This window comes from Calliphora vicina, chromosome 3 (genome assembly GCF_958450345.1).
Source record: "Calliphora vicina chromosome 3, idCalVici1.1, whole genome shotgun sequence".
Classification (NCBI taxonomy): domain Eukaryota; kingdom Metazoa; phylum Arthropoda; class Insecta; order Diptera; family Calliphoridae; genus Calliphora; species Calliphora vicina.
Window position 1 is genome coordinate 102379844 of NC_088782.1, and position 20061 is coordinate 102399904.

The 20061-nt window shown below is 29.6% G+C and overlaps 1 protein-coding gene across 1 annotated transcript in view; it reads left to right on the plus strand.

The window, feature by feature from the left end:
• The window catches only part of LOC135954665 (uncharacterized), a 57588-nt gene extending 47984 nt beyond the window's left edge, over nt 1-9604 (plus strand). Inside the window, exons 4-5 of the mRNA XM_065504881.1 lie at nt 8807-8981; nt 9403-9604. Coding sequence (XP_065360953.1) covers nt 8807-8981; nt 9403-9558 — 331 coding nt within the window. The 3' untranslated portion in view covers nt 9559-9604. The remainder of the gene's footprint in view (nt 1-8806; nt 8982-9402) is intronic.
• The last annotated feature ends 10457 nt before the right edge of the window (nt 9605-20061 follow it).

Sequence of the window (20061 nt, forward strand, 5' to 3'; positions counted from 1 at the left end):
TTTAACCAATTCTTTCTTTGTTTGATATATACATCTGTTGTTAATACTATACAAAAAAGTGGAGAAAATCGGGAAATATTTGGAACCGCGGTCATCAAAAAAAACTGGAGTAGGGTGGGTAAAAATGTTGAAAATTTAATTTTCAAATGCGAATATTTCCTAAGCTATAGAAGATAATTGATAGCTCGATGAGAAGATTTTATATATGTAAGTGTTTTGAAATAGGAACACAAACGAAGAAATATGATCATTTTTAAAATTGAATATATCCGAGGTGTCCAACTTTAGGGACCCCTGACGCCGCTCGTGGTGGGGTCATGAGGTTCGAGTTCAAAACTTAAACCCGACAACACTTCCTCTTTGCGCATGTGTAATTTCGTTTAAATTGGACTAAGGGTTTAGAAGTTACAGATTTATTTCCCTCTTTTTTTTCTTATACCACTGTGCGGTGCACAGTTGCTTATATACGTTTTTTTTTTTGGAAATAAATCTCGGGAACTATTAGAGATATTGTTACGAAATTCCACGTGGTTGGAGCTGAGGAGTTTTTAAGTTGATATGTTGAACTGAAATTTAAAATATAAATAGTCCTTGGGAATGTCTACAAAAAATATACTTACACGTGAGCTTATCTCCATTAGTTGAAGAGATATTTAGGTTTATTGATTTATTTTTTTTAATTTGCTCGATCTTTTTGTGGTCCAATTTTATTTTAAATATCAGCTATATTGATGGTAAAATTCTAAATAAAATAAAAAAATTTATAACAGTTCTCTCGACTCTATAAAAAGTGGGCTGTATTTTTTAAGTTTTTTTCCAAAAAAGCCCATATATTTTTTCTCTTCTAGAAAAAAATATTCTTCGGGACTACTTATATACAACTTTTATATGATCCAGAAAGAGAACTCAGTATCTCGTTGAAGTGTCCAGCAATATTCTAAAATAATGTTTATTATATGTATCATTTCCTTCAAAACATTTTTCCATTGTAACCATTTTTCTATGAAAATGTTCATCACTGAACTGGCCCAGACAAATGTTGTTACAAAATCAGTTACAAAACCAATATCTGATGTTGAAACTAAAATTACAATTTACATTTGTCAAAATGACAATCTGAAATTCTCGGGTTGCGATTAAAGCAGTGGAATTTGGTGGAAAAAGGTTTTTGTGTAACATCTTTTCGATTTTTGGACGATACCAATCCACATAAGACCCAGATAATCCTATGCATCCAGAAAAAGTCATTGTTTGGTGTGGATTTTGGGCTGGCGGCCACATTGGTTCATATTTCTTTGATAACGACGTTGGTTAGGTCATCACCGTCAACGACGAGCTCTTTAGGTTGATGATTACCTGAATTGAACGATATGGACACCAACGACATGTGGTTATAACAGGACGGTGCTACATGCCACACTGCACATTCTACACTAGCGATTTGAGGGCATGGTAATCTCACAAGGAGGTGATGTGAACTGACCACCAATATCGTGCGATTTGACACCGTTAGTCTTTTTAGTCACAAAACACAGCGGCCCTCAAAGCCAACATGACTCATGTCATCGGTCAAATTCAACTTTATATGGGACATTTCGGATGCGCGTAACCCAGGAAAGGCGCGTCGGACATTTGCACGATGTTATGAGTAACAAATTGATCGATGATATCCCACACACATTTGGTTTTATTTAAATTTAAAGATGACATGCTTTAATGGAAGACCTTTTAGTTCTAGAACGAGTAAAGTCAGAACCACCTCACATTCATGAATGAGTTACAAAACATCTATTTTGATAGATATCGAACTCGCATCCCACTAGGCGACGAAATAGGTCTTCAAGGAAAATATCTAAGCATTATTTTAAATAAGAAAAAAAGAGCCCATTTTGTAAAAAAAAGTCCCAAAATTTTTGGATTTCGGAAAAAAAAAATATTAAAATTTTTTTATTTTTTTTTTAAATATTTTTTGTCGAAAGATTGAAGAAAGCTCTATCTAAACTATTTGGGACACATTTGGCTAAGAACAAAAGGTAATAAGTTAATGGATAATAAAAAAACACTTGTTTGGCCAAAATGTCAAATGATTGACCCCCTCTAACTCAGAGCGTTCTCCACCGATCTTGTTGAAAAATTGTGTCTGAATTACTATCCAATAGAACTACCTTGGTGCAAATTTCATCCCTATCGGAAGACATCGATTTCAAAAGTTGGTTCACTTGAAATGCCGCATATATTTAGTAACAAAGTATACCAAGTAGACCGACTCTCAATTTTTTAAATTACTCTCTCACATATACGAGTTCCGTGTGGATTCAACACCCTTGTGAGAGAATTAAACATATCAAAAGTCTCGAAATTTTGACTATAAATTGTCGAATAAATAAAGTTTAAAACACTTAAATTTTTATTGAACTCTGTGTTTGCAGTAGTGTTCATAAAAAAAAGACTTTTTAATTTTTTATAAACACTACTTCAAACCCTACCCTTTTCTGATAATATTCTTTCTAAGAGACAATTACTTAAATAAATATAGCTATATTTACTTTACTTCTGTAATAACGTTAATACCATCTGACATTTAAATTTTGACATGCATTATTCAAATTCACTGCATAGTGTGTGCAATTAATTATAATACTTTTTTTTAGAGTATACTTCTAGGTTAGTAATATAACAAAATAAATAAAAATGTTTGGTATACTGCAATTAAACATACAATATATTTTCATGTAGACATAAGCACATATTTAACCCTCATAAATTGACATTGACATCTTATTAAAATCTATCAAAAAATTATAAACTATATATAAAACTGCAAGTTTTATTTCTTTTCAACTACATGTATATGCCACAAATTATACGTAATAAAATAAAAAAGTAACTTTAAAATATATTTTTAGACATGTTGTAAAAATTAGATAACATCATAAGCAACACCTACAATATACTGAAAGCAGGGTTGAAAAATAAATAATTTTTTTTTTATAAATAAATATGTAAATATCAAATATAATAATTCTGCTGTTGTTTTCATAAAAAGATTAAACAAATGCTTTAATGGCAAGGGTTGGGTTTTAGTTTTTCATATGTAGCTGCTTTTAGCTGTATTTATTTAATAAAATTAAAAGCATATTTTAGGGCTGTAACAGTGAATAGTAATTTGTGGTTGTTGGGGCTGAAATTGTGGTAGAATTGAAAAATATTAGATAAGGATATTATGGTAATTAGAAGTGTTTTCCAAAGCATAGTGGGCAGAATTTTAATATATGCTAAAGCCTTCGATAAATTTTATAAAGCTTAAATAGACTATGTTTTTCTAAAAATTCATTGATAAAACTTAAAACAATTTGTATAAAAAAATCCAATAATTCCTAAAAATTTAAAAAAAAATCCAAAATTGTAAATTTTTGGATATGTGGACCTGTGAAAGACGCCTATTAAAAATTGAACATTATGTTGGATTATCTTTGTAATAGCAACTTTAAGAAAATAATAAAAATATTGTACATTTGTAAACCTTTGTTTTCAGGAACTGTAATTTAAAAAATATTTTTGATTATTTTGGTAGATGGTATATTAGTAACGCAATTTTTTATGTCGGTTTTATATAGCAAATGTAAAAATGTAATCCCACAATTTCAGAAAACATGCAGAAAATTCTAATATTGGCATTTATTGAAATTTTTTCTACATTTGGTTTGCGGCTGGTGAAATCATAATATGAATCATTTTTAATATATCACAGTATCTAAACCGGTTGTTGTTGTTTTGAATCCCAGCTTTGGAATTCTGGATTTATTAGCTGAAGTTTAAAATTTCAGTAAAAAATAAGTTAAATTTTGGAAGGAGTTTTATATTTTAAACTTCTCCACGTTGAGATACATTTCAAATAAATATAAAACCATTATAAATTCATTAAGAAACTTTTTTCGAGGAAGCAAAGATTTATAGTGGGTTTTTGGTTAATTAATACGAGAATTGGAAAATTTCTCAATTTTAAAATTTAAAATCGATTACACCAGTTTACAAGGTTTTTGCTCATGAATTGAAGCATATGCGGTCTGTATTTAGGTCTTCTAACTTCGGAAAAAATATTAAAAAAAAATCCTGGACGTCAAACTTTTGAGATATTTATTAAAAACGAAACATATAAAAATGTACATTAAATTAGGACAAAAAAATTAAAAGTGAAGTGTTTTTATAATTATTTTCATTTGTCTACCTCACGACACTCCAACAGTGTCTCCTAACATATTGTGATCCCAAAATCCTTGATAATTCCTCTCGAAAAACTTCAAATCTTGATGGAAATGCTCTCTATTTTCGTCACTCATCTGTCCGAGGTTTTCCGGGAAAAAATCCACATGAGAATGTAAAAACTAAATTTTGAGGGATATATTTACACCCATCAGTTCAAAACTTCTTATTCCTCAAAAATTCTTGAACAACAAGTTAAATAGAATTCGATGCTGCTTTTTCAACATCGGTTAATAGACACTAAAATTTGGTATCACCCGAAATTTTTCTTATTTGAGGACCCACAAATATCCCTTCTTTTATATTGGCTTCAGAAAGACTTGGGAACACGCTGTATGAATATTGAAATGCTGGTTTTGTCTTATCCAAAGCTTTTATGAAAATTTTCATTAAACCTAATTTAATGTGGAGTGGCGGCAAAACTATTTTTTGTGAGTCAACCAAACTGATGTTTTTATACCCTCCACCACCATAAGTGGTGAATGAGGGTATATATAAGTTTGTCATTCTGTGTGTAACATTGAGAAATATTCATCTGAGACCCAACAAAGTATATATATTATTGATCCTTATGAAATTCTAAGTCGATTGAGCCATGTCCGTCTGTCTGACCGTCTGTCCGTCTATGTAAAACACGCTCACGTCCAAAATACGCAAACAAACTTAGTAGAGTTACAAGAAAAATGTTTATTATTGTCCTAAGCAGTTTGGTATTGAAAATCAGTGAAATCGGTGCAGTGGAACCAAAGTTTTGAATTAAAATGTGGGACAACCTAAAAAAAAATTGATAATTTTCATATCTTTTTGGACATTTTTTGTAAATATATTGCAGCTAATATCATAAAATTTTGCACTCGTTACTTCTATGATCAAAGGAGTAACTCTGGTGAAACTGAGAATCGGTCCAAGATTTCTCTTAGCCCCCATACAAATTTTTTCCCGAAATATGGTTCTATGGTCTATAAATGCCTACAGAATAGGAATATCCATATAAAATTTAGCAAAAATAAGTTTTGTGGTAAAAAAAATTATATTACAAAATGTTTCGTGGATCGGTCCATATTTGACCATAGCCCACATATAAAGTACACTTCCGAAAATCACTTAAATAAGCATAAATGTCTTATCAATGTCGCTATCAAGTTCAAATTCGACATAAATAATACCCATATATACCAAAATCGATGTACCTAATTCTATGAACATCGGCCGATAATTGGTTATAGCTCCCATATAAGGACAACTGTCGTAAAACACAATAACCTACATAAATGTCTAAAAAATATCAATATCAAAACAAAATTTCACACACATCCGTAGTTTATATTTAGAAATCATACTACTGGATTTTGTGAATATCGGTCCATATTTGACCATAGCTCCCATATAAGGTCCACTTCCAAAAATCAGTTAAGTACTCATAAATCTCTTATAAATACATTTATCATGCTAAAATTGGACAAAAATTATAGTCATATCAATAGATATCACTGTATCACATTTTACGAAGATTGGCCGATAATTGGTCATAGCTCCCCTATAAGGCCCATTTCCGAAAAAAGATATTAACCTTAAAAAATATTAAAAACTATCGATATCAAAATGAAAGTACGCACTGATCAGTAATTTGTATACAGTAATCATACTTCTGGATTTTGTGAATATCGGTCCATATTTAACCATAGCTCCCATATAAGGTCCACTCCCGAAAATCACTAAAATCCTCATAAATTTCTTACAAATAGTTATCAGGTTGAAATTCAAAACAAATTTATTCAATATATACAAAAATCGATGTAACAAATTTTATGATGATATGCCCATAATTGGTCATAACATCCATATAAGAACCACTTCAGGAAATCACATTAACCTTCACAAATATCCAAAAAAATCTATACTGAACCAAAATTTTACACCGATCAGTAATTTGTATCCAAGAATCGTACTACAAGATTTTTTAAATATTGGTTCATAATTCGGCATAGCTCCCATATAAGGTCCACTCTTGTTAATAGCCTACTTAGGACCATAATAGGTCATATCATCCATATATTAAACCAAAATAGTACACAGATCAGTAATTTGTATTCAAAAATCATAATACTGAATTTTGTGAATATTGGTCCATAATTGGCCACAGCTCTCATATAAATACATAAAAATCACGTAAAAATATTTTATGACAATCGAATCATAATAGGTCATAGCTCCCACATAAGTCCCCCAACCAATTTTTTTTGAAATTTGTCTAAATATATTTGTATACCCTTTTTTATTTATACTCTGTTTATTCACTTGAGGTTAAAAGGGAAAAATGTTGATCCAAACATATTAAGTATATAAATTGAGGTCCAGACTTAAACTCGACAACACTTCCCCTTTGCGTATGTGAAATTTCATTAAAATCGGACTAAGGGTTTAGAAGTTACAGATTTATTTCCCTCTTTTTATTCTCATACCACTGTGCGCCACTTTGACACTCAGATATTGTAGATCGTTTAACCCAGTTCCAGCAAACTGTTTACGGTTACCTATTTATATATTTAGAAAAATTAAACTTAGATGACAAAAAAAATAGGAATTTCAGTTATAAATTGCTGAATTAGATACAATTTTTTGTACATTTGAAATAAAATATCTTCTGCGTAAACTAGTCTTTCTAACAATTGTTATATTATTTCAGCTTTTATACCATCATATTTAGGTGGAGGGTATTTAAGATTCGGCACGGCCGAATATAGTACTCTTACTTGTTAATGTTAATTTTACCTGGAATATATTCACTATAATTTGTGCAAATCGAATGAGGGACCCACTTTTTATCCTGATTTGACACGGGGAATCCAAAATAATGTAAATAATCATTTTGCAGTGTTTGTGTTAAAGGAAAACCTCGATTTAACTGAATAATTTCTCCGCAAATAACACAAAAATGGTCTGGGTTTATTTTACACTTTCTAGAAGACATTTTAAAATAGTTTTTACTTTAGAGTTTTGTATTAAATAGCGATTTATTAACGTTTATCTACAAAAAAGATGTACTTTTTTTGGAATTCGCCAGAGTGTTGAGTACCCAAAAACAATGTAAATACCTAATTATCACAATTCGGTACACTACAGTATGCATTAGTAGTACTCAGGGCAGTTGAAAAATTAAAACCCATATATCTCAAAATTTTGACGTATAGGTGGGAAACAAAAAATGCTCAATTAGCTAGGGTCCCTAGGTCTTCTCAAAAATATAAGTTTCATTCTATGAGCAAACAAAAATGTTTGATTTGTGAACTAGTGTTATTTTTGAACTTTTAAAATGTATTGTTTTTGAAGCTAATGAAATCGGTAAAAATTTGTTATGAAAAAACTAGGCCAAGTTATGCTGAAATTTTGGAAATTTTTATTTTAAAATGTGTTTAGCGCAATAACTGTAAGAGATAAATAGCACAAGGCATGGTCTACTTAAGGGCTTTAGGAATATATTCAAATATTTGATTTAAGATTCGTAAGCGTTTAGAACTTTTTAATATCGCAGGTACACTACTTCGACATGCCACAGCGTCGATCCTGGGGTGTCTTTGGGGTCCGTTGTCAAAAATTAAACTCTAGCTATACCCTGCTATGACTATGTGAAAATTCATGGCAAACATATCAGCCAGTTAGAAATAGCAGATTTATTTCTCAAAATATTTTAATTCTGCTCTACTGTGCCATGTGTGCGTATGAGTAATATCGAACTATGATAACAAGTATACTCAAGATGAGTAAGGAAATTCAATAACATTTGGCGCGAATTTGTTACATTGACTTTGAATATCTTACTAAGAATCGCTTCTATTTATATATCTTATGTACGTAATGACAATTAATAATAGACATTAATGTGATAATATAAATATCCTGTTAGTTTTTTTTTGGTGTTTAACACCTAACAGCATTTAATTAAACTATTTTGCTACATTTGACACTTGACGTTATTTGACCAACTGTTTTGTATGTATCACGGTATGTAGGTATTTTCAATTGAATTTCCTACACATCAGCTAACTAATTGTGCATTTCATTAGTTTCTGTGGGCTGCAGTCGTTTAAATGTCATTTACAAATTGCAATTAAATACAAATGTCTATAGGTTTGATTACCAAAACATTTAAAATGTCAAAGATATACATATAATTATTTTTATTGCCAGTGTTATTTTTATGTTGATACATCATAAAGGTCAAATATTAAAATTTGTGAACATCTTTTTTTTCTATTTTTCTATTTTTATACATTCTTTGAAACATATAAAATATTTGTATAAACGCTTTTTAAATAATTTTTCTTTTGTTATTTAAATAAATATTTCATAGCTATGTAGGAAATACCTTATGACAATGTTCGGTTAATGTTTGACCTTAAGGTACCTGATTGAACAGTATAGATTTTTGTCCATTAATGTCACTTTAGTTGACATTACATTTTTTTAATGTTTTTAATTTATTTGACATTTTCTCAACAGTAATTTAATTTAATTAAAAATTGTGTTTTCTTTTTTCTTGCAGAATGGACATTTGTCGTTGGAATTTATCAAATGCATCTGAATTAATATCATTTCGTTGGTTAATAATAGCAATGATTTATATAGCGACAATAATCTTAACAATCTGTTCCGATAATATAGATGACAAATTATACTTTAATAATAATGCTAATTTAACATTAACGCAAGAAGAAATGGTAAGTATATATTTCAATCCAATAAAATAAGTCCCTGAAAATGGGGTTTACTTTAATTTGTTTAAATATGTTACTCCTTAAAGTATGCTAAAGAAATTTTTATAGTTGTATTTTGTGAAGTATTTATCAAAACCATTTGAAATGTTGACATTTTTAGTGAGTTTTTCAGTCAAGACCGTATAAAATTGGTAAAATATGAGCCAGTTGGTTGAGAAACTAACTATTAAACTAAACATGTACTATTAACAACCTTCTGATTTTGTGCTCCTTATATTTTCCCAAATACTATATGAAAGTGTTAGGAAAATGTAAAATGTTAGCTTAACTAAATCCTTTAATTCTTTATTAGTTACTTTACTTTCAAAATTAATTTTCTTCATTATAATCTAATACCACTTTTCTCTTCCTTCTCATTTTCCAGCTTAGCAATAGTATCGTTTCGGTGTGGAGTAGTTTATCGGTGACGCGTAGCATTGGTGCTATTTGTGGCTGGATAATGATTGGTTTAACACCCCATGAAGACTTTCTCTATGAACATTTACTAGATTTAACCCGTTACCAAATGACAAATAATTAAAAAAACCAATACAAAAATTAACAACTACAATTAATTAAATATTTAAACTCCAAAAAAAAAAAAATAAAGAAAACAAATAAAATATTTTAAATGTAAATTACGTTTAGCTTAAGTAAAGGTATTAATATATTAAGTATGTAATTAGTAAGAAAATATTATAGATATTTTATAAAGCAATCACAGGAATAGATATTACGGTATTATAAAATTATAATTTTCTAATAATATACAAGACAAGAAGAACAAAATTCTTAAAACCTAAAAATATGCTGCATAAACATAGAGAAGCGAAAAGCCCCGTAATGTATAGAACTGTGAATTTTAATTAAAGTGTAAATATTGTTACAAATTATATGAAATATTTAATATATTTATGAAAATGTTTATGTTATGTTAATGGTTTTTTATTTTAATGTGAACTGTTATTATTGAAAGTGGCGTAAGCTTATTCGTTATGCCTTAAAAGAGAAGTTTTTTAACAAATCTTAGTTACTGAGAGAATTAGTATAAATTTGTTTAATTCACAACATCATGTATTTACTATTTTCCTTTGTTTTAGGTCAGCATTCCTAAAAAATTAGGATTTTTGTCTAAAGTAAATATTCAATATCCACAAAAAGATTCAATATTTCTTTAGAGAATATAGTATTAATATGATTTTTTATTTTTTTTTAAATCTTGCCACTTTAAGTATAAAAAATACTTATTTAATTATATATTTAAATCCTTTCATTGCCTCAATTTAGACCAAAACTTGACTTACGCCACTATCAAATTAAACAGTTCATATGTATTGAACTCTAATTTGTTTATTTATTTTAAATAGTTTTTGATTGTATCTTAAATCAATGAGGAGTTTAACAAGAAACTTCAAAAATGTTATATTCTTATTCAGGGAGGTTATTGTATTATTGTTTGTAAAGGAAATCATTCAAATTCGTATGATTTGTGCATAGAAATTCGAAAATTGTTTTTTTCAAAATCAAATTACACAATAACGATCCTGATTTTTTTTTAAAATTTGTTGATCAGGAGTTTTAACATAAAAGTCCACGAAAACCTCAAACATTCAAAATTGCTAACTTCGTGTGGCCCGTCCAAAGATTCTTAAAGCCCCTGATTAGACCTATACAAGTTTTGAGGGTTTTGTGAGTTTCATTGTAATAAATTAAATTTGAATAATCCTCTTCTACTGCTATGTGAAATTTGGATCAGACGGTTAGAAATAACAGATTTATTTCTTAATGTGGGATGCTGTCGTAGTTACTGTCCAATCGAACACAAATAAATGAGTAATAAAAAACAAGTACGAATGTTAATATCCTACACCAAGTAAATGAGTAAAAGTATTTTTCTTTTAAAATATCAATAATTTATATTCGTGAGTGATTTTCGGAAGTGGGTTATATGGGAGCTATGACCAATTATGGACCGATCACCATGAAATTAGGTCGTGTGATTTATGTCTATATGAAAGTTTACTATGTTGAATTTTGTGAGTATACCAACATTTTTGAGTGATTTAAGTACGTTAAAGTGATTTTCGGAAGCGGGTCTATATGGGAGCTATGACTAATTATGGACCGATCGTAACAAAATTTGGTGACATGAGTTTTGTATATATGCAACTTCAGAAAGTGATTCTAAGTCGATCGGTATACTTTAATGGGCGTTACAAACATCTGCACAAATGCATTATACCCTCCCCACTATGGTGGTGTAGGGTACAAATATATATAAGAAGAGCTGAGATGAGGAGATATAGGAGGATTAATGTACTCCAGTTATTTGATGGATATTAGGTTACCCTGAGGATATTTCCGTGCCTGGCGTGCGTAGCCAATTGATATTCCTAATAAAGGCGTTAAAATATTCTAACTTCAGAGTTCAGAAAGACTACACTGCGGAACAGAGATTTTGGTGCCCGAGATTTGAACTATGTTTTATACAAGTTGATGAACCCTCATTACTATGTTATACTTGCTTTTTTTCCAGTCAGCTCGCGTTTTCGAAATATCGCGGTTTTATATTGGTCTACGTAAACATATGCTTCTTTTGAGTATAATAATTCTAGTGGGCGTTTTGGCATATTTGTCTGTCTTTCAATAGCTATTGAAGGAACGATGTCCCAGAAACCTGATGCGTAGATCTCCTAATGCCAGGCAGCGACAAAGAAGATGGAAAATGGTCTCATCCTCCTCTTCATTCTGACAGCTTCTACAGAAGTCATTATAGGATAGGCTATGGTTGCCAAATTTTCAGTGTCTGGTTATAACCGCCACTGTATTACTTCATTGTGAGCGAGATAAGCGAATAAGGTATGTTGTCCGGCCTCGGTTTAGTTAAGGCGATATCATTCTGGTAGTCATACAGGTGGGTTCATATCCCTATCTTGTCTGAGCGAGGTCACATTAAAAGTTACTAATTCGCTGCTTGCATTTAGATAACGCAATCCCGCATAGGCAGTCTATGCCTCCATCATGGAGCATTTTTTTGCTAGTTCATCAGCAACACAGGATTATGTTCGATGCTGTGTACACACCTGTCAGAGATTTTATTGCAGCTTTGTAAATGATGCAAATGGATTATTACCAACATTAAAAACAATTAGTTTTGACTTGGAAATACGAAACGATATATAGTGTTGAAGAGGTTAGTTAATGTGCGAGTTAAAATCAGAGACTGATGTATGTTGAGACCCGTTAAAATTATTTTAATATCATGAGCTGAAAAGAACATATTTGCCTCGGGCTGTGGTTGATTAATTTCCGGCAATGGATAATTTCTTGTAGATTTCATCAGTCAGCTCGGTGATGCTTTGTCATCCCTTAAGACAGTCTGAATTGTATTATACTTTACTATCTCTCGGGGATCAATAAAAACTATGTATATTGCAACGCGTTGTCTTTTCAAGTTGTAGACACTTCATCTCTGGATCTGATTGAAATTTTTCAAATCTGTTTAAACCAAGATTTCTGTATTGTTGGTATAGTCGAAGATTTCTTTAATGGAATATAAGTTTTCATCCCAAGCTTGATTATGTTTTGTAACAGTTTCGCCATAGAATTCACATTATTGCCCAAGAAACGTAATTTACTAGTCAAATACTGAAAGAAATAATAAAGCAAATTATCTTCAAAAATTAAAAAATCATCTATATTTCTCAAATATATTTAGAAGAAATTGCTAAGAAAAATTTGGTTCAGCTCATTAATTACTTCATTTTAATATCAAAGACATTTAGCTAAGATACAAATAAGCGAAGTCACAATATATGCGGTGATCCATAGACTATTCTCGACATGATTGAATGAATGAATAACTGTGTATATATTTTCAATGAGAATACGCTGCATGTAGGGTGCCCCGATAGACCAGTCGATAGTGTGCTGAACTATTAATCTGAGGGTTGCGGGTTCGATTCATGCTATAGACTCTGGATGTATCTGCAGACAAGCAAAACGCTTCGAAGTTTGTGTGTGTTTTTTAAAAAAAAAATTTAAAAAAAATATAAAAAAAATCAGACATTTCCTTCTGTGTAATCATGGTAATAATATAAAAACCTGGGAGCTAATTAATGCGTATACGAGCGAATAGTTATTCGAATGTGCAAGTTTTTTTATTTTGGGATTCTCATATTCGATATCTCTTAAAATGTATAGAAGTTTATAGTGATTTTACTCGAATTCTAATAAGCGTTAACAATTTATTTTGAAAATGCGTGAATTTTCCCCTAGGTTTTTCCTCTGAGAGTAAATTGTTGCTCTAGAACCACAGCGCTGAATGGTTTCTAGAAGGGTTTGCGATGTGACAAGTTCCAAGGATAGTATTGAAGAATCTGAAGTAGTTATCATTCTTTATAGTATTTTAAAACAAACTTTAAACTTGTTTGTGGTCCTAGCTAGATTTTCAGATATTCTGGCAACATAAACAAATTTTTTTGTCATAAAATCTCCTGATCAATGAGATTTTTAAATTAAGAATATACATATACATGTGATATTTGCAATTGTATTTTTATTCTTTAAACACAATAAAATTATTATTTTAACAAATATTTAAATATTGTAAATAAAACTTAATTTAAATACAAATGTAAATTTTAACTGATTAAACCAAAGGTAGTAAACAAATTATATATGAAGCTTTAAATATAAAAAAAGAGTTTTAATGAAAATCCTCTCCCAACCCCCATCCACCAACAAAATTATACAAAAACGACCCATAATTAAGCCAATACTAGAAAAATATGTAGAAACTTAAAAAAGCCCTTCAAAGGCCGCTAGAAATCAAATTTTGATTTTAAATAAACATTTAAACAAAATTTTATGAAACAAAATTTGTAGTTTAAAAAAAAAAAAACAAAATTACTATTATTTTAGATTAAAACTTATTAAAACTAGGGGAACACATTCCTGCTAAAAAGAAAACAAATTATAGGTAAAATTTTAAATAAATATATAAAGAAATATTTTCAATTCTTTTTAGACAAACATATCGCTTATAAGTTTCTAACTATTTACATATTTACTTACATAAAAACATATAAATAAAAAACAAATTAGTATTCAGTTGGTATTTTCACATAATTTCATAAAAAATTACAAGGGAAATTACAATTAAGACAGGACACAAAAAACGGAAAAAAACAAATAAAGAATTTGTTAAAAAATCATACTAACTGCAAAGTACTATGAACAAAATTGTATTAAATGATTAAAAATGTAACATACTTTCAGGAGTTTATGAATTGTAGTTTCCCGTAAAAATGTATTTCTTCTTTTCTTTTATCAATCTAACTTGAACTTTAATAAAGTTAAATGTTTTCTGTATGAAAATAAATAAAACAAACAGTTTTTTACACCATATTTTATATTTTAATATACAACCAACAAAATGTGAGCTCTTTATTATAATATTTAAATACAAATACCCAAAGAAAACGTGTGAGAACTTGTATTGTTAAATAAAACATAAATAAATCGTAGACAATTATTGCTTGCTTCCCTTTTTGTATTAAAAGAAAATGAAACAGAAAAAAAAACGATAAAATAACTAGAAGAAAATATAAATTTCAAACATGTATAAAATAAATTTTGTAAATACCTATATCTAAATTTAAAAACAAAATTTGGTTTATTACATACACTTTTTGTATTTAGTAACAAATATTTTATTATTTTATTTGTTTTTTTTTTAGAAAATCCTTTTCAAGATATCTAATTATTTCAATTAACTGATTTGCAAATGTGAAAAAATCTAAGCATACTTTTAGAGACTCACTTTTCTGTTGACAACATTGCAGATAGGGGCAAAATAATTTCAAACTTTTTTGACATAAGAGAACAAGATGCTCCTTAGATTAAGATGGTCTTTAGATTAAGAACAAAATAATGGAAAATTACTGAGAATCGCATAAATTTCAATTCGTCCTATTTTTTATTTCTGAAAGAAATAAAACAAAGTGAGTTACTTCTATAAGGTTTTCATACATTTTTTACCAATATTTATCCAAATTTGAGGCAATATTAAGGGTCTTCATTGAGCGCTTCCTATCTTTAAATTTGAGATATCATCGACTTTTTTTATTTGTTTGAAAGGTCTATCGATGCCATTATTTATGGAGTGCAAACATCAGACGCGGCTTTACTGGGTGGTCCGAAATATCCAGTTTTCCATGTCTCTGGCGCATAAATCAGGCTGAATTTGCATTTCTTGTTCAAAGCATAGATCCTGTTGTCATACTAAAAGTCTATTATTCATTCTGTTGTTATAATGAAAGTGTGAATCCTACTTAAAACATATATAGAGAGAGAGGTTTTTTCCGTTTAGATTAGGGTGACACGAGGACGTCCCGTTTAGTTGTTCACTTTGTGTTGCCTAAAAAGATAATTAATAGAGCGAGAGGTAAAGAGAGATTAAGAGAAAAGAGGAAAGCTAATTTGTAGGAAATAGTGAAAAGAGCTAAGGACGCACCATCAAAATTAATAAACCTCATCATGGCTATGGATACCAATTCCTCACTACAAGTTCGTCTCATTGGTCTGAATGGCTGAAGTAAGTGAATCCTTCAGCATCCTTCCTCTGGGATGAAGCAGGTACTAGACTAAAAAAGGCAAAGTCAACTTAAATAATACATGAAAGGCCCCACAAATATCACAAAATACGAAGATCTGCTTGTTCAATGCTTGCGAAAAACCTGCTATGCTTTATGGAAGCGATTTTTGGCAGATGACAAACACTATAGCACAGAGACTCCAAGTGTCTACGAATGATTTGGCCAAATAATATCACAAACACAAATCTCTGGAGGCTAAAAAGGGAAGAACCAATAGTTCGGTAAATAAAAAGAAGAAAATGGATAGTTACAAGAGCCGCCTTAGAATGGTATCCTCAAGGAAGTCGGCGCTCCGGTCGACCAACAAATACTCTACAATGTTATTTTTGGGCTACAATTTTAAACAAATTTGTTGATGACATTAAATTATTTTGTAATGATAGAATTAGTTGGACTTGGATTGCAGAAGCCCTAGTGGAATAAATAAAGGACACAAGAGTAAAAGGTTCAGTAGAAAGTTTAAGAAGAGGTCAATGTCATTTGACGGATTTGAGGTCCCGGTGACCAGTTGCTATTCCTAATAAAGCCATCAATGCACTACAACTTCATATCTGATATTTAACAAAGATTGTTCAAATAACGATGATCTCATAGTGTCGGACAATAATAGAGAAAGTGAAAAATAGTTTCATCACCTTGTTTACTATGAAAACTCCTACAGAAGTCATGGTGGGGCACTCCAAGTCTAGGTTATCCAATCTTCTAGGTTATCATCAGGGAAACCAAAATATGCAAATGCATGTTGTTTCTGGTGAGTCTAATGAGCACATGGATAAGATATTTACACGTTTCAGAACTATTCAAGAATTTTGGCATCGATTTGTTAGTGCATATTTTTGCATATTTTACCCTTAAATACATATTTTTGCATATATTTGTTTTAAGAGCATATTTATGTCATATTTTGCTTTTTTAGAGCATATTTTACTGTTTAATAGCATATTTTGAGTTTATCAAAAACAAATTTTGTCTTACTTATTTTTTGCTGTTGTGTTACAGGTTTTTACTTCCTTTGTTTAAAATACAAAATTGAAAAATAGATGGCTTTTCACCAAAAAAAAAAAAAAATTAAAAAACAGACATTTTTTTTAAAATTTAAATAACAATTCGAAAAATTTTTTATCCAAAAAATGTAAAAACTGAAAAAAATGTTCACCTAAAAAAATATAATTTTTTTTTCCAAAAAATTAAAAAACTGAAAAAAAAATTTTGTTCACCTAAAAATATTTAAATTTTTTATTTTGAAGTATAATTAGGTGAAGGGTATATAAGATTCGACACAGCCGAATATAGCTCTCTTACTTGTTTTAATATAAAATAAGCACTATTTTAATAATAGCTCCATCTAAATATCAAATTTTAGTTCTAATTCATACTTAACCGTTGTAAGTGTTAAAGAAATATTGTCTTTTAAATTTGCTCCTGTGACATCAGTTGATGTCGAACAAACATTTTCTATGTATAAAAATGTTTTCAGATCCAATAGACAACGATTTTTATTTGAAAATTTAAGTAAATTTTTTTTGGTTAAAAATTATGTAAAAGTTTGTTTTTTTAAGAGCATATTTTTTAAATTTTAAGAGCATATTTTAAAGTTTTTACTGCATATTTAAAGCGCCTAAAACGCTTTTTTAGAGCATATTTCCGTTTTCCCTGGTTATCATATTTTCATAATATTTGCTTTCGAATTTGAACATTTTGGAAACCATTTTTGCTACTATACCCCCCATATATACGAATATATCGGTCTGATATCCTGTTGTTCCTCAGTCAGTTGCAGCTCTTTTTATAGCTTATCTCAAATTCTTGTATATACTTCCGTTAACTCAATCCTCCTTTAAGAGCCGTTCCTATAAACGGAGACTCTCATCGCATCAGGTGAGTCACCCTCCACTTGTCTCGTTTCGTTCGGAATTGATTAACCAGTGTTTCTCGAGAAGAAGATTCTAGGAGTGCATTAATCAATGTGATCTGGAAGATTCTGTACTCTTCAAATAATTCTAGCATAACCAATATAAAGGACGTTTTCAATTTGATGGTCATTAGATTAACCTGGATCCAATTCAATGACACAGAAATTAAATTTCTGTTATTAACATTGTCATTCCCCTTGAAACCTTTCCAAACAGTAGGTAGTTAAAAGCCCCGTGGAATAATATAGGTTAAGTACCCTCATCAAATAGACTGTTTCATTCCAGCAGACCTTGGATAACCTTAACAGAGTGCATGCTTGGTGTCAAGGACAGTTAATTGGCAAGAAGGATACCCAGGCAGCATGAAAATAGGAGTCTTGTATCTCCTAGTAAACAGTACGAGTTTAGTTTTGCTCGGATTCAAAATTAGTCCACCAGCGATGTTCCATCGACTTAGGGATTTAAGCGCATCCTACATCCAGAATATCGTGTGATATCGTGCTCAGGTAAATCCCTGAACGTCTATTTGAAGACCATGGAATTCAATTACCTAAGTAGACAGTTCATGACTTATGTCAGTTAGTATTTGTAAACTCGTTTAAATTTAGGGTGGTCTAATCATTTGCAAAAGCATCATATCCACAGTTTCCATCAATGACCCTACGTTCATGAAGCCATACAAGAGTAACTGATAAATGTCTCACTATATCCTCTAGAAAAAATAATTCTCTGCAAGTATCCCTGCTCAATATTCCTGGATACTGAAGTTGATCCACATCTACTTTTATTGATATAATTTCGGCTTAAATAACGCTTCTATAATCTGATAGCCTAGGAGGCAGTCTTAAATTCAACACCGACCTGTCATTGAGATCTTGATACGTCATTGTCATTTTCTGATGTATAAGGTATATACAGGAAGATCCATATTGGACGACTCCTAGATAGTACCTATATTATCATAGTTTTTTCATTTGGCATTATTGTAGTGTCAAGGAAAGGTCAAGGAGTGGTCTTAAGTTCGTATTTCCTTTGGTGACTTTGGTTCTCCTAGTAGAACAAAATTAGTTTGGATAACAAAATCGTTGATTACCAAACTGGCTACACGATTTTGGTTAGACCAAATGCGTTTTTGCAGCAATGGTCTATGAATATGCCACTTTAGTGGTCCTGGAAAATCTTTGGCTCTTTGCTCAACTGGTCAGAATTCATACAGATATACTAAAACTAAACTTTCATGTGAAATGCATTTTAATAATTCAAATTCTTTCTTTGAATATTAAAAAGGCATAATAATTAAAATAATACACAAACACTTTGGCAATGTAAATTAATGTTCGCCTAACTCGGAGAATGTAAAGAAATATGACTTGGTGGCTGTGAAAGCAATCCCGAATCTATTTCCCAACAATGATGAGAATTACTATATATTGCAGAAGACGCATGTTGCATTCAGAAAAAGCATTTCAGTATTTTAAATTACTTTTTCAATGCATTTGAATTATTATTCATAACTCAAATTAAACCCGAATTAATAAACTTACTTCATATTAAAAATTTTGACTTCAAATACTTATAACATTTTGAATTTTTCACATTTGCAGACAAATTTATTTCATTTTATAATATAATATATATTTGCTTATAAAAATACCAAAAAAATAAAACAAAAAATCTCTTAAAAGAAAACATGATTTTTTATACAACATTTAGCAATATTTTTAATTACTTTAAGTAATAAATAAACTTATATACTTATGAATATGTTTAAAATTAAAATTAAATTAAAACCAAAATATATACATAAATACTTTAATAATATAAGAAACATATAAATAAAAACCAAACTATATATATATTTATAAAAATAAAACTAATGAAAACCAAAAAAAATCTTATAAAATTAAATATATATTATATATGAGACTTAATTTATGCAATAATTATATAGCCAAGGAAACAAATTATATATAAAAAAAATGTTGAAGAAAATTAAGTACGAAGACATCTACATCTACCTAATAAAATTATAAATTAAATTATATATATATACTTATAAATATAGATACTAAGTAAACTGCATATAAAGTTAAAAACAAATTATAATTAACAAAAAAAAAAATAATACTCGTAATAATCTGTTGTAATATTGTATTATATATAAACAAAGAAACTAAAATGAAAAAAACTTGTATGAATAAAATAAACAAAAATATATATAAATATTATGCAAAAATGTTAAAATAATTGAGTTTTTATTTTAAAAGAAGTTTTTGTGAGCTGAATGAAGAGAATAATATACAGTTTGGACAATTTCAACAGAATGATGGGAAAGTCCTCAACTAATGGTTAAGACCTCAAATTCTCAGAACCACTTTCTAAATGATATATCTTTTTATATAGTTTTTTCCAGGACAATATTTTCCAATAATTATAAAATCTAAAGCACATATTAAGTACTTTCTGTCATAG